Source organism: Pteropus alecto, unplaced genomic scaffold (genome assembly GCF_000325575.1).
Source record: "Pteropus alecto unplaced genomic scaffold, ASM32557v1 scaffold259, whole genome shotgun sequence".
NCBI classification, from domain to species: Eukaryota; Metazoa; Chordata; class Mammalia; order Chiroptera; family Pteropodidae; genus Pteropus; species Pteropus alecto.
In genome coordinates this window covers 808131-824181 of record NW_006442492.1, presented here as the reverse complement: position 1 = coordinate 824181, position 16051 = coordinate 808131, and the positions used below count along the sequence as shown (strand labels likewise).

At 42.1% G+C, this 16051-nt stretch overlaps 1 protein-coding gene across 1 annotated transcript in view; it reads right to left on the bottom strand.

The window, feature by feature from the left end:
• The window catches only part of SVOP (SV2 related protein), a 64753-nt gene that overhangs the window by 8105 nt on the left and 40597 nt on the right, over positions 1–16051 (bottom strand). The window contains exons 8-14 of the mRNA XM_006922179.1: positions 15140–15265; positions 13261–13389; positions 11243–11316; positions 8654–8730; positions 5454–5561; positions 2928–3039; positions 1929–2010 (exon numbers count right to left, since the gene is read on the bottom strand). Coding sequence (XP_006922241.1) covers positions 1929–2010; positions 2928–3039; positions 5454–5561; positions 8654–8730; positions 11243–11316; positions 13261–13389; positions 15140–15265 — 708 coding nt within the window. The remainder of the gene's footprint in view (positions 1–1928; positions 2011–2927; positions 3040–5453; positions 5562–8653; positions 8731–11242; positions 11317–13260; positions 13390–15139; positions 15266–16051) is intronic.

Sequence of the window (16051 nt, the reverse complement as noted above, 5' to 3'; positions counted from 1 at the left end):
GTAAAGGGGATCAAATATATGGTAGCTGAAGGAAACTGGAATTTGGGTGGAAAACACACAATAGAATATACAGATGTCAAATTATAATGTACACCTGAAAATTATATAATCGTATTAACCAATGTTACCCCGATAAACTTAATTAAAGTTCAAAAGAAAAAGAATGAAAACCCTAAAGAGAAAAAACAAAGTTCATGCTTGATCCCAGCACTCAGAGATAACCACTGTCACATTATCATGTATATTCTTCTAGTTTTTCTGTGATCATATATACATATTCATTCATTTATTCATTCAACAAATACTTGAGTGTGTACGATACATATATATACATGACATTTTAATTCACTGAATTATACAAGCAACATATAAATAAGTTCTTGTGAAAAAACCTAAATTCCCTATTAATCAACCCCCTGTCTCAGAAAAATTCTCTCCATAGGAAGTTTGAAACCTATCCTCCCAGAAGTGTTAAAAAATATGGGTATGGAAAATATACAGCATTGTTTTAAAAATACAGATGGTATCACACTATACATATTAGTAGGAAACTTGCTTTTTCCATGCAGCAGTATGCCTTAAAACCCTATCCACATCAGTGTACAGACAGCTATCTCAGTCTTTTTAACTGCTGTACCTGAATTCCACAATGGATATTCCACAGTTTACAATTCAGTAGAGATTGATGGACATTATATTAGGTGTGTGTGTATTACATACCTATAATAGAACTACATATTCTATTATATAAAAATAAATATAATATAATGCATTTATATATAGTTATATATGTTAATATGTCAATAAACATATTGTACAATTATATATAGTATAGTATATATACAGTATATATATAAGTATAGTATATAGTATATATACCACATATATACTATATAGTATAGTGAAATACAGTATATTATATATAGTATATAAACACACTATAGTATACCACAGTGAATAATAGAATATGTAGTAGGTAATACAGTATATAATATATAGTATATATATAGCAGAGTCTATAATATATAGTATATAGTATAGTGGAGTTTATAACATATACTGTACATATGTATTCTATAGTATAGTATAGCAGCTATTAAAAAGAACAAAGTAGATTCTGTGCTCATTGTCTTCCATCTTCCTTTCCAGAACTTCTCTACTCCTCCCCACCTTATTCTCTGCCCTGGGGGCTAGCCTATGTGAACCTTAAAGAGCTCCTTTGCCCTCTGGCTTCTGCTTGGGTTCAGCCAATGGGAAGCCCCACTGGGAGATGAGCAGAAGGTGGGAGAGAGAGACGAGGGTATTTATTTTCCTGCTCCTTCCCTTCCAGGTTGCCTTAGGCCACCTGAGTCCCTTAACTAAAGGTCACAGTTTCCCTCTACCCAACTCTCTCCTGGGACTCTGAAACATACCTTCTCCTCACCCTACTGGCCTTGGATGGTAGCAGTGTCCCCACTCACCTCCACCCCATTGCAAACTCTGGGGCACTGCTCTATCATTTTTCAGTTTCCCTAAGCCCTGACCCACACTATTATAATTAGTCCCTTTATTAAACTCTTCTCAACTGCTCAAGTACTCGATTTGATACAGGCACTAACATATATTAGTAAATGTTTAGAAAAAAATCTGGAACATACACTGAATTGTTTAAGAAGACTGTTACTAGAATGGGGGAATAGGGGCCCCTTTAATTTTTGGCTTATACAGCTCTGTAACATTTGGAACTTTTACACTGAACATATGCTTTTACAAGCAGAAAAATATATATATTAAAAGACAGCCTGAAATAAGGAAGAGCTTCAGAAATAAGGAAGAGCTTCAGAGTTGTCACTCCGACCCAAGGACAAATTTCATACAAAGGAGCCCAGGCTGGATGTTTCTGGGCTCCCTTCCTCTCTGACCCAGCTGTTCCCACACACCCCTCCTACCTCAGGCGTGTAAACATAGGCTGCTTGGAAGCCTCCAGAAATAAACGCTCTTGCAACAAAGAGTAACAGAGTGAGCATATTTCTAGGGAGAGAAAAAAAGCAGATGAACAGGTATTTTTTCTGTCAGCTTTCTTCAGCAAAGTCTTATCTGCCCAGGCGGAATTTAGACCCCAGAAACTGGCAAAGCCCAGCCCCCACCCAACACATATTCAGGCACGCATGCAGGCATTCACTTCCTAGTGCCCTCTCTAAAGACCTGCTTTGTATAAGTTTATCATTCTCCAAAGCACCAGGCTAAGAGATGGAAACATCTGTGGTACCCAGGATGGGGTCAAGGTTGGGAGAAGTGATGTAAATTATCTAAAGTCTAGGTAGGACCTAGTGAGGGCAGATGTTTAGCCAGGAACCAGCAGAACTAAAGAAAGTAAACTTCTATTCAGTACTTTTTTGATAATCCTGATCCCCAACCCTCTGTTCTATTGTTTCCATAAATGTCCCATAGTATCTACATTCCAGCATCTAAGCTGTATCTCTAGACCTTCCACGGATTCCTCATCAGGTTTGGTTCTTAGAAGTCAAGAGAGGCACGGGCCACTTCCATATTTTGAGCCTCTTGATAGATGGGAAAAAATGGAGAAATGCCAAAAGGAGATTATAAAACAGAACCTACTTGAAATATTTATATGGAACAAATGAATACTTTTAACCCATCCATAAACTACACACCTATATGTACGATCTCATTGGGAGATGATGTCGAAAGTCTAAATGTGATGGTGTTGGAGGAACACCCGGACCCCACCTCCAACAGAAGCCCCAACTCTGAGCCTGATCTTTTAGTCAGTTTTAAGGCAGCCGAGAGCCTTCGTTCCAGTGAGAGGCTGGATCCCTCAGATGACCCACACAGGGTGCAATCCATAGCCCGTAGGCCTAAAGAGGCATTGACCATGCCCTAAGCAATAAGCCTGCTGGCCAGAGAGAGTTAGTTTCACAACCCACCTTCCAACACAGATAAACAGCAGGAGGCTGCAGAAAGAGAAGACGACGAAGCACAGAGCCATGGTCTTCTTGCGGCCCAGGCGGTCAATGATCCATAGAGTCACAAGGATACCTGGAAGGGAGCAGAAACACCATGGCAGGCAGCTTCTGAAGTGGCTCCCAACCACGTCACCGCCTGGTATTCACACCCTATATAACCCCTCACCTCGAGAGTGGGTTGGACCTAGTGACTCACTTCTAACGACTAGAATACAGCAAAAGTGATGGCATGTCGCTTCTGAAATGAGGTTATAAAAGGCTGTGACTTCTGTCTTTTTGGGGGGCAGGGGGCGGTATTCCCTCTCTCTGGCTCTTCTCATGCTCTTGTCTGTTGGCTACCTGGCAAGAAACTAAAGGTGGCCTCTGGCCAACAGCCAGTGAGAAAATTGAGGCCTTTGGTCCAATGACCCTGGAGGAATTGAATTCTGCCACCAACCCCGTGAGTGAGCATGGAAGCAGATCCTGCCCAGCTGAGCTTTCAGATGAGACTGAAGATCCTGGGCCAACTCCTCCACTGCAGCCTCGTGAGATATGCTGGGGCAGAGGACCCAGGCAGCAGACACCTGGGCCTGGGAGTCAGAAACACATGGGTTCTAAGGCCTCGTTTTTCCTCTAACTTGCCATGTGGTCCTGGGTTAGTCCCATGCCTTCTCAATTTCTTCATCTGTAAAATGTAATTAAATAAACATAACACTTTTTATCTCTGTAGAGGCAGTATAGCACAGCACTTATTATTGTTATTAGTAATTATTAAATCTGGGCAAAGTACTGTTACATAGATTATCTTGTTTAATCATCAAAATAACTCCCTAAAAGAAATGCTATTAATAGCCCCATTTCTCACATTTATTCAGTCAATACATCAAGTGCCTACTGTGTGTCAGGAACTGTTCTAGGAACTTGGGATGTGTCCGTGAATGAAAACAAAGAATAAACATAATAAATAAAAAAGAATAATCTGAGTTTTAGAGAGCTTACATCATGGAAATGATGAGTGTTTGAAGTCATGGAAATGACAACTGGCAATGCTGAGGAGATTGACTCCAGAGTCTTTACTCTTACTTATTAAGCTATATGGGGAAACGGTTTTAGAGGAAAAATAGTATAGTAGGGGAGTGAGAACTCTGGGATCTGGGGTGGGACCATGAGTCTGAGCTCCGGCAGCTGTAGAAAAAAAAGAAGCAGACTCTGGCCGCAAGGACAAAGTATTTCTTTGGGAGATCATCCAAGGAAATACCAATAAAAGAGTGAGAAAGACAGGGAACAGAAATAGCTAGTAGAGGTGCATATAAACAAGTGACCACTCTGGGTAATTGCTGTTGAATTCCACTGGAGGACTCAGTGAGCCACTGTGGAACATGCATCTGCTTGATGGGCAAGGAACCTGGGGTATCGATATACCAGCTCCCACAGTTATTGGTTGAAGGCTGTTCCCAGGTATTAACTCCCTGGCACTTCTGTTCACCTAGCTTGCTTTTAGATACTAAGGCTTTCCATTCCTCCTGAATAGCCCTCAGGCACAGAGATGCACATACTGGCAGCAGCAAGTTACAGGAAGTTTCTGCTACACCCCTCCAAGTTTCAGTTTCTCCAGTTGTAAAATGGGAATAATTATAGAACATCACAAGATTAAATTAGAATATATCTGTAAAACATTTAGTATAGTGCCTTGCATACACTAAGCACTCAAATACTACTTTTAAATTCACCAAAAAGCTTACTTATTTATTATTAGATATTATTGTTGTTATAATAATCACTATTTCTTTTAAAGGAAAAAGATCACAATTTATGTGCAGCTTTGGATTTGTGACACCCCACAGATCCTTTCTAATGTGACTGGTGTTGGGGGACAATTCTCCGCGGGTCTCTTGTATTTCTTCACATCTTGCGAGCAGAGATACCAGCTGCCATTTTGTTCCAAGTTTTCAGTTCAAGGTTGTTTGTATAGAAACAGCCTTGGAAGATAGAGATATAGTCTCCATCTAGAGCATAGGTCATGTCTGTTTACTGTCCGATATAATAAAGATGATGTCTCTCTCTGGGACAAAGTCTTGACAGGTTTCTGACAGCCTATTATAAAAAATTTGGGTTCCCAAAGCTTGAGATTCCTCAGCTGTGTTGCTTGCGTAGCATCCACCTGGACCCTTCTTCATTGTCCCTGTGGGACCTGGGGTGAGGGGAACTGACACTAACATGCTACTCATGCTATCTGCTGTGACATAATAGTCTTTTGTCTCTGACCCAGGAGTCTCATGTCTTCTGCCAGAATGCATGAAACCGGGCAGCTTAATGTATTAGCCTAAAAGTAGAATAGAATCTCAGCCTTCACAGTCCTCGACAATTTGTAGCTAAGAGCTGAAAAAATAATCTCCGGCTCTCTCGGAAATAGGATTTGCTTCCAGGTGGCACCAGGAATGTGGCACTGAACAGCTGCCATATTCTCAGCCTTCCTTGTCCCAGTCTCACTTCCCACAGGTCCCTCACCTGGGAATTCAGAGAGGGTGGTCCATAGCAGGTCCATGTAATCCTCCTCACTCAGGTACTCACAGGCCAGGCTGCACTTTGCCTCTACTGCCTTCTTTCGGCTGGAAACTGGGAATGGGAGACAGACAGAGAGGAAGAGCCATGAGCAGAGCCCCGGATCACACCTTCCTGCTCCCCTATACCTTCTTCTCTGGGTATGATTTGGCTGGGATGCCATGGAAAGAGCCCAAGCTCAGGAGTCAGATAGACTTAGGTTTGAATCCCAAACAACAGTGCTACAGCTTCATCTCTCTGAGCCTGAGTTTCCTCAAAAAACTGGGGCTAATAAAATCACTGGGCAAGGCGGTTGAGAGAATGAAAGCAGGCTGTGCGTATGAATGTGCTTAGCCCAGAACTGGCACATACTTGGTGCTTTGGTGGCAGACAGACTCTACGGTGGCCCCAATAATCCCCATCTGTATTACCTGGCCCCCTTACTTCCTTGATCCTACCTTCTCTCTCCCTTGTTCTACTCACTCTACTATAGACACACTGGTCTCTTTGCTGCTCTTTCAACAAGTAAGGCACACTCCTGCCTCAGGTCCTTTGCACTGGCTGCTCCTTCTTCCTAAATGGTACTTTATATATCCCCATGACTAATTTCCTCGCCTGCTTCAACTCTTCCCTTAAATCCCACCTCGTTGAGGCCACCCTGACCACCCCATTTAAAACTTCAACCTACCCACTGCCCCTTGCTCTGCCCCACCCCAACCGCCCTGACCCCACTCTATTACCTTTTCCCCCCATATCATTTGTTAGGAAATAGCTCGAAAGACTTTGAAATGAACAAAAATGTCCTATCTAATACACCCTTATAGGTTATCTCACCTTTCATTATCTTTGAGCTATAACTGCACATTATAGAATATTGATCAAATGCAAATTATTCTTGTCCATCAAAATGCAAACTGTGTATGGTGGTGATGCAATTATTAGTTCCTTATGCATACTGACAAGTTTTGCCTCTAACTGTAAATTCATTTCAGCATTTCTGATTGCCTAGATATATGTGTGTTTTGAATTCTCCTTTGAACTAGCTATAACTTCTTACTGGTGTTACTAGACAATTCTCCATGGGCCATTCATGTTTCTGCATGTTATATAAGCAGAATGCCTTTGCTCTGGACTATCTTTTCAAAGACTTTTGTTTAGCCAATAGTCTTGAAAGATACAGTATCTCCCTTTGGAGCAAAGGGCAGTTTGGGTTATAGCCTTCAAGGATATAATGTCTCCCTGCAGAGCAAAGAGCAGACAGGCTTACCATCCACTATAAGAGATCTGGATGCCCTGAGCTTGAGGATCCTCTCTTGCAACACAACCCATTGCTTTTGCAGGTATCACCTGCCCTTCTTCATGTTGTCCTGTGGGAAGTGGGACTCAAAGAACGGGTGTGAGAAAATGCTGACACTCTCAATACTGCCATTACTATGAGTAATTAAGTCTTTTGTCTCTGACCCCGGAGTGCCGTGTCTTCTGCTAGCATCTGTACAAACTGTAAAAGGCTAACTAGTTAGCTTGCAAATAGATAAAATCTCAGACTTCACAGTTCTCAACTACTGGTTCTATCATTAATTGATGAGTTAAATAAAATATTTGACATTTTATGTTTGTGTGAGAGGCGTGATTTTACCTTTTCTTTAAAGTTTTTCCTTTAATGTTCTTATCACCTTCCAACATACTATATAATTTCCTTACTTATTATGTTATTCTCTCTTTTTCTCTTTCCCCACCAAAATGTAAGCTCACAGAGCAGGGATATTTGTCTTTTGTATTCATAGATATATCCTAACACGTGAACCAGTACCTGGTGGGTACTAAGAAAATACTTAATGAATGACTTGCCCAAGGTCACACAGCCACTTAGTGCTAGAACTCAGGCTCTCTGATTTCTGGCTGTGGGCTTCTTCCACAGTATCATTTTTCCATCAGGTATAAAAGAGAGCTTTTAAATGAGATTGGCAAACTATCCCCATAAGCCAAATCTGATCTCCTGCCTGTTTCTACCTGACCCTATTTTAAGATGATTTCTAAAAATCAAAAGTAAAATAACATTTCATGACATAAAAATGATATGAAATTCAAATTCTTATTCAAAAATAGGCTTTTACTGGAAGTCAGGCAATGCTTGTTCATTTACACATTGCCCATAGCTGCTTCTCTGCTATAATGGCAGAGCTGTAGGGCCCACCAAGCCTAAAATGTTTACTATCTGGCCCTTTATAGAAAAGAGTTCCCAGCCCTTGCTTTATAACATTCCACTAGATCCTCTGTTTTGCTAAAGCAGGTCCACTGTTAAGGGCATGTGATTCATGCTCAATCAATACCAAACCCCAAGTCTACAACTGAGCTGCTTCCTCAGAGCAGTTAATTTAGACTCTCCACACGCCCCAGTGAGATGTGACTCCGCCATCTCATTAAATCCTATGCCAATAAACAAAACTATTAACTAAGATTAAAGAGGCTTAATATGAAAAAGATAATTGGATAAATCCTTCAGACAAGAAACGACTTGATCCCTTTATCCCCCATTCTGAGTTCAAGGCCAGAAATCCAGTATTCTCTTAAAGACTGAATGCTTTGAAAGCCCAGACATCTGCATATAGACTTTGCTTTTCATTCGTCCCTTTTGTTCAGTGGTTCCCACCTCCAGCTGCACAATAGAATCACCTGGGGAGTTTTTAAAACCCATTTATGCCTGGGCCCCACCCCCCCCAGAGATGCTTATTAAAATGGTCTGAGCATTGTTTAACTGGCACTGGCATTGTTTAAAAGCTCCCCCATGTGATACTGTTGTGTGGCCAGGTTGAGATCCAACCTGGTTCTCAAATTTAATGTGCACATGAGAATGCTGCACAGGGTCATAGCCCTCAAACTCAGTGCTGTGCTTCATGGAGCTTCCACTGTCACGTCGCATCTATTACAACAAGATTGTCCAGGTTTCTACAGAGAGTCTTGGAAACCACAGCCCAGATCTTCTATGCTCAGATTTTGCAGAAACTTTCTCTCTGGAGTTTGTTGGGCCAGCACTACTGGGGTAAAAGTCACTGGGATTTGTGCAAAGCCAGGCCCCGTAAGGACAGAACCTGGGGTGAGAGTGTGTGTGTGACTGTGTGTGTTGAGAGTATGGGTGGTTAACTGATAAAGAGGGCTTCCATACTCACTGCTGCAGACATCTCCTGCCTGGAAGAGCTCTGTTGTGAGCAGAACTAATCCATAGTAAGAAAATGCATTGGAAAACCTGCCAGGAAGAAGGCAAGAAAGGTAAAGCAATGATCAGGGAAATGCAAGTCCCCTTTCCCTATACCCTTGAGAAGGACTTGCACCTAATCAGCAGTGACTCCTCTTTTCGTCACTGGCCAAGCGGGTCTTTGGGGACTTTCCTGGGGCCCTTGAGCAGGAAGATGGCAGGTACAAAGCAGAGTGATATGATAAAGGGAAGTGATCCTGTGTCCTTTGAAAAATCAAGAACTGTATTATATCACGGTCATGCCATCCCAAGGCTGCTCACTCAGCTGGCAGTGGGGGAGGGGATTGAGAACCAAAATTTGGAAGAAAACAGTGTTGACATCTGTGAGAGCTTCTGGGTTGAGTTGGCAAACTTGGGTAGGGAAGAGGAGGGAAAAGCCTTAATAATATACAGAACTGGGCTCCAGCTCTGCTGCCACATTTCCTGAGAGATAAATCAATGCGCCAAGCATTTATTAAACACCTGCTATGTGCTCAGTATAATTGTAAAGTCTGTAGAGTTCTCTAGAATTTCAGATCAGAATAATACATTTAATTAAATTCCTGACTATCACAGTAATGTAGGGAGGAGGCAAGAGAACTAAAATGTTAAATCAAGCTATACTCAGAGACTGCAATATGCTGATCATCCCTGTGGCCAGACTACAGGAAAGCTACAGAACAAAGAAAAATTTCTGCTGGGCTTGCTAAACAGGAAAACAAAGTCTTTAAGTCCACCCGACACAAAATAAAATCATTCATCCCCTATGGCTAAAACTACGAGGAACCTATGGAATTACCAGCAGGCTTTTCATGCTACACATATTCTTACCTTTTCTTGCTACACGCTCTTATCCTTTCACACTGTATGTCCATACCATCGAAGGAAAATGGGTAAACAGTCTTTAAACTGTAATTCATAGAAACTAAGAATGCTATATAAACTGAATTTCCTGGACATTCAGGGTCCCTCTCAGTGTCTTTTTCTCAGTCCTTTCTCAGTATCTTTACTCTCTGTCACTGTCTCTGTTTCTCTGTGTCCCTCTGAGTCTCTCTTAGGCTCTCTCACGCTTTATGGAGCATTACCATTTCTCTGATAAACTTTCCTTTTGTCTCGCGGGCGTTTGAATTCTTCCTTGCGTTCAGCCAAAAAACTCTCTCTCGTGGAGAAGGGCTTGAATTTCCTCCACTCAGGGGAATTTGCTCTGTCCTGCATCATTGGGAACCAGAATACTCAAGTTTGTAGGACAAGACTGTCCTCATCCTGTATAGTACAGTATGTGGAAACTCAGTCACAATCAGACACTAATGATTAATTTCTTTGGGTTACAATATGAACCGGCAAATTTCGTGATTTCTGTAGTGTTCTAAACTTAGTCTCCACTTAATTGCTTCGGTATTTGAGTAGTGTTGGCTCTGCAGAATCGCATGCACTCAAAGATAGATATCCTCAACTCTCTTCTTCCATACACATTCTCTTTTAAAAATCCTGCAGACGCCATTCTTGTACTGGGCACACAGCAGGTATTTAATAAATGCTTGGTGAGTTGATTCAGCTCTCAGGAATGCAGGGGCAGAGTTCCCTATGGAGTTCTGTAAACGGAGCAGGTTCTGTACATTATCAAAGCTTTTCCCTACTCTCCAGCTGCAATTGACCATTTTGACAACATTCCCTGCTAATTAGCACCTCTGCTCAAAGATGAATAGGAAAGGTGAGAACTGGTTAGAACAGAACACAGAGCCTTACCCAGGCCAATTTTGTTCATTGTTAGTGTTGCATAGAAAGAGAGTTGGAAGAATAGCTGAAATTTGACTAGGTGTGGAGTTCAAGGTAATTTCTCTCTGCAAATGCCCCCTCCCGCCCCCACTAATGGTTGTCATTTAAGAAAAGTAGAGCAAGATTGGGACTGAAAGTTGTAAGAGTGCCCATGTTGACCAAATCAGTGGTTCCCAAAATATGGGCCCTGTGCCACTGATGGTACCTAAGGTGATATGGGCGGAGAGGGGAACTGAAACAGCATGGGAATGAAAACTCATTGTGAAAAAAAATCCGTTTTAAGTTTCCTTTCAATTGTTTTGATTGTATCCCAATCTTAAGTGATGAGTTACTTATGTCAATGAGTCCTTAGCACCTCCCCCCTCTGTCTGTCTCTTTCTCTTACATACAGCCACTCAGTGCCTTGGCAAACCATCAGCCTAGCTACTTTGTACTGTATTTATCTTTAAGAGTATCTTTTATGGCCTGAAATTAAGGGTTTTTTTTTTTTTTTCTTTAAAGCAGACATATAAAGTTTCCTTTTAAAACACATTTATCTGAGTAAAGAGTGAGTCGAATTAAACAAAAAGGCTAGGAAAATAATAGTACAGGTGATATCTGGATAAGACAGAAGTCAGGAAAGTGATGAGCAAACTATTGAATTTTGCAAACGCTGCATGAGATCAAAAAGTTCTTTGTGCTTCGTCCTAAAACAAAATTCCAAATGGCACAGATAAAAGGGAACAAAATGTTGAGAAATAGCTCTTACCATATAAACCACAGCAACAAGGTTGTCCATCTAAAATGGGGCGTGAAAAGGTCTCTCATTTTGCCTCGGTCTTCCTGTTTCGAGACAAAAACATGCGGTTTACTCTCCTCTCTTCCAGATGTGTGGGCCCTGGCTGGTTGGTGGAGACAGGCTGAGAGGTTTCTGGTGGCCTGGACACCGGGCTCAGAGAATTCAGGGCTCAAATCCAGGGCCCTCAGCTCCCTAGCCCAGTGTAGCCGACTCGGCCCCTCCGGCCAGGACCCAGTAATGTCCAGAGGCTTGGTTTTGAAGGATGGAGACACTCCACACTCTGCACCCCAACCTGGAATCCTGAACCTGGGAAGCAGACCCTTTGGGCTTGGCCCCCCGGAGGCCTCTCAGGTGGTCCCATGGATGCAGGGAGCAGAACACCAGTCCAAGGAGTATCGAATCATTTCATGCCTTGCCCTCAAAAGCCAGCTTTAGATCAAAACTTAAAGGGCTGACAATCAATTCATTAACAGCCAATTCACCAAAAGATTGATTAACTAAATGATCCATTTGCCAATTTCATATAACTTGCTAATTTATAAAACCTTTACCTTACAATGTTCTTTATTATTATTATTATTTTATTTTTTATCATGATGACAAAGGTTAATGAAATCTGGTAGGTTTCAAGTGTACAATTCAACAGTAAGGCATATATATATATTTCATTGTATGTTCACCACCCATAACAATGTTCTTTTAAAAATTATTGTATGACTGATTATATTCTTCTTAGGTATACTTAATGAACATATTTTTCTAAATAACAGTTTAAGAAATGCTTATTTAAACATGTTAAAAATGAAAAGAAAAGAGATTACGGGTCATACGTTGCTTAGTCTACCTATGAGTACTGTCTTTCATGAAAAAAATACTTTTGTAATACAGTCTTCAGTGAAAAGACAGCACCCATTAAATATGTTTATTGAATATATTTGAGAATGTTTGCATTTATTGACTATATTTTGGAATATTTATAGAAAGAATGCATTAATAAATAAATATATTAATATGTACGGGAGAATCTATTCCTGTTTACTAAATATATTTTTAAAAGTTCTTCTCAAAACATGTTTTCGGTAAAGTAATACACTGTCATGTTAATTCAGGAAAATTTGCTTTCGGAAAACTGGTCTGCTTCTGGAAAGCCCTTCTCTCCTCTTTTGCTCGCCTCAGGATTCACCACCTCCTTGGAGCCTTCCTGGCTCATCATGCTTCCCAAAGTGAATTTGGATGTGACTCCTGGCCTGCACATTGTCAGACCATGCCAGACCCCTCCTTTCAATCTGGTAAAATTCCACTCGGTTCTTTTTGCGTAATATAGAAACAATCAGAAATATAATTTTATTTTAAAATATAATTGCCTTGTAGGATCTGTTGTTTGCTTAACGGTATTTCTCATGGATGAGGTGCACTCTTTATTCTGTCTCCTTTCTCTGCAAAGTGCGCGGTGCGCCTGCGCAGGGGAAAGTTGATTACAAATTCTCACTGTGGTGGATTCCACGACCCTATTGCCATCGGGAGTGATACACTACCACCTATTAAGGGCGTCTACCGAGGCGCGGGTTGGCGGCCTGGATCTAATCCTATAGCGTCACTTTCTAATGTGTTTTTGTTTGTTTGTTTGTTTGTTTGTTTGTTTGTTGTTGTTTTGGTCCCCCTTTGCCCATCAATCACATTTGCTAAGCGGACTTCATCAGCGCTGAAAGGCTAAAACGAAGCAGGAGTAGTTACAGGATCCATTAGCGGACACTGCATTACATTTTCCTAATCACTGGCTAAATTCTCCAGGTGACACTTTTGGGACTTGGCGGTGAAAATACACAGATTGGAGTTGCCCAATTCCCCTTGCAGGTCCTGCCCAGTGCACCCTCATCCACTCCGTGTTCGCTCATGAGCACCCAAACATGCACGCCCCACCCAAGCACACCAGCACCCGTGCATGCACAGGGACGCCAAGCCGCAGAGTCAGTGGGCCAGGCACTGACCTGTCTGGAGATGATGAGTTTCCCCAGTGGCATGGGGGCTCCATTTTCTGTCGCTATCCTCTTTAAGGTGGCGATGGCCTTTTCCTGGTTCCCAGACAGGACATCATACCTTGCACTCTCAGGCAGCCACTGTGGGAACAGGAGACCCAGGCATGGCTGTTTACGGTGGAACGGAAAACTGGGTCCCAGCCACACACTCATCTGTGCGTGGAGACCTTGAGGATTGGGGCTCTGGAGCCAGAAGACTGGCTTCAAATCCTGGCTCTGCCACTGAGTATATTGGTTGTGTGACCTTGAGCTATTACTTGAGCTCGCTGTGCCTCCATTTCCTCATCCATAAAATAGGATGATCCAGATGAAGTGTTTAGCACAGTGGCTAGAATAGGTTAATATAGTTATTATTGCCATTCCTACTACTAGTATTTGGTGCCACTGTCAGAGTTCTAGGTGGAGTTTGAATTACATTAAGACTGCCACTAAAAAAAGAAAGACTGCCACTCTCACCATCATCTTTATCATCCCCACCTCTCAGGAAACCATACCTCACTTATGTTCAGCATTATCTTGCAAATTTACTCTAAGATACAGAAAAAAAAAAAAAACAGACCTTTAGGTCTAATAGAGTCCCAACCCCAAGTAACTAGACAAATATATTTTTATCAAAAGAAGCAAATAGCAATCTGTGAAACAAGAGAGTACGAGAATTGGAGTAAGAAGATCTGGTTCAAATTAGACCTTCTTATTTGCTGTGTGTCTTCTGACAAGTCAATCAACCTCTCTGAGCCTCAGTTTCCTTTTCAGTAAAATGAAAATGGAATAGAGATCACTAATGTCCATTAAAATTTATGCTTCCTTTTCCATAGTATAAAGTTGGCCTTGAATATGGCTGCCAGTCAGGAATTACATTTCCCAGTCCCTCTTGCATGTAGGTGAGGCCATGTGACATGCTTCCACCAATGACATATGAGCAGAATATTCCTGGTCAAGGTTTTTAAGGAGTGAGTATGCAAGTAGATGACCCTGAAGCCTTAAATGATGGCAGAGCTACAAGCTGGAAGAAACCTTGTGTGGGAATCATATTGCCACACAGGAACACCCATTCTGGATTGTTATGTGAGTGAGAAATAAACTCCTATTGCGTTAAGATACTGAATGTATGGGCTTTATTTGTTACAGCAGCTGGTGTCATCCTAATCAAGATAGTCCTACCTCTTATGGTTATTGGGAGGAATAAATATGATAATGCATGTAAAGAACTAGCATAGAGCTTGCTACTCAGATGATACCTATTGTCATTATTACATTATTTACTACAGATGAGACTTTCCCACCTAAAGGCTTATTTTGGGGCCCACTGGCTATAAAGTGTTTCATGCATGCAGTCTACACATGAAATGATACATGTGTAGGGTGATCTCATTGCAGGGGCGGGGGGTGCAGTTTATGCAGAGCTGAGATGTAGAGATCATTTGAGCCCCTAGACCCAGCCATGCCTGAAGCCAGTTACTTAATCCTCTGTCATGTGTTTATTTCTCTTTTACTCAAGCCAGTTTGGATTAGGTCTCTGTCACTTGAAACTTAAGAGTCCGAACTACTCCAATACAGTCACTTTAAGTGTAGATCTTGCAGTGGTGGGAACAAGGTATCCCCCATCTCCTGCTATCCCCCTAAAGAACATCCCAACGGTGTCTGTCTGGAGGAAACCCAGTACCCCATAATAGACATACCCCAGGCCCTGTTTCTCTGTCTTATTTCCTGATTTAAAAAAAATAATCTTAAAAGGTGGCTTTGATGGCCTCCTCCACTCCTCCCCCACCAAAATATAGTGAACAGCAGGATGTCACGTAGCAAAGGTTAAGATCTATTAAAAGATACCTACAAAACACAGGACAGCAAAGAGGAGGAGCGGGACAGCCGAGAGGATGAGCAGCCAACGCCAGCCCAAGCTGGGCATCACAAACACAGCCAGGATGACCTCGAACACTGTCCCAATGGCCCAGAACACCTGGCACAAGAGAATGGAGGTCAGTGATAGGGACAGCAGCGGTCAACACAGTGAGCAATTTCAAGGTCTTTGTAGACAACATAACACATGTGGGTAAGGAGTTCTTGAGGTCAATGAGGTCAGAATGGCCATCACTCTTCCTGTGGTTCACATGGTTCGGCCAGAGCCTGCATGTTATCCATCTCCTGAGGGAACCATCCACAATATATAATACTTGCGTGATGCTCACTGGAGTGTGCAATGTGGCAGCTCTGGTTAAGGAGATCAATATGATCAATATTGTATGAGCCCAATATGACAGTGGACATGTTAGTTTTTGTCTACTGATAACCATTTCCCCTGCTTGACAGTGCCTCAATATCTTTATTAGAACTGCCCCCTGTGGGGCTGAATATCTTCTGTTTGCTTCACCAAGTCGCTCTCAATCCTTTTTTGGACAGACTGCATATACAGGCTCCCTGTCTTCTGACTTCCCATTGGGTGCAGCCAATGAAGACACCCACAGAGAGGGAGGGTTGTTTATTCCTCTGGCTTCCTCTCTGCAGAATGGTCATGGATTGGCTGCATCCCTCAGATGAAGGTCGCAGCTCCAGCTCCCATCCAACAGCCCTCCAACAGCCCTCGCCATACAGCTCATTCCCCACACTTCCTGCTAATTATTCCCTCCCTTTGCCTCACCAGGCGTGGGGTGGTAACACTCCTCTAAGGACTTTATAAAAAGTTCCTTCGTGGAACCCTCTTCAAATTATCTTAATTTGAATATGCTGTTTTCTGGTGCCATCCTGA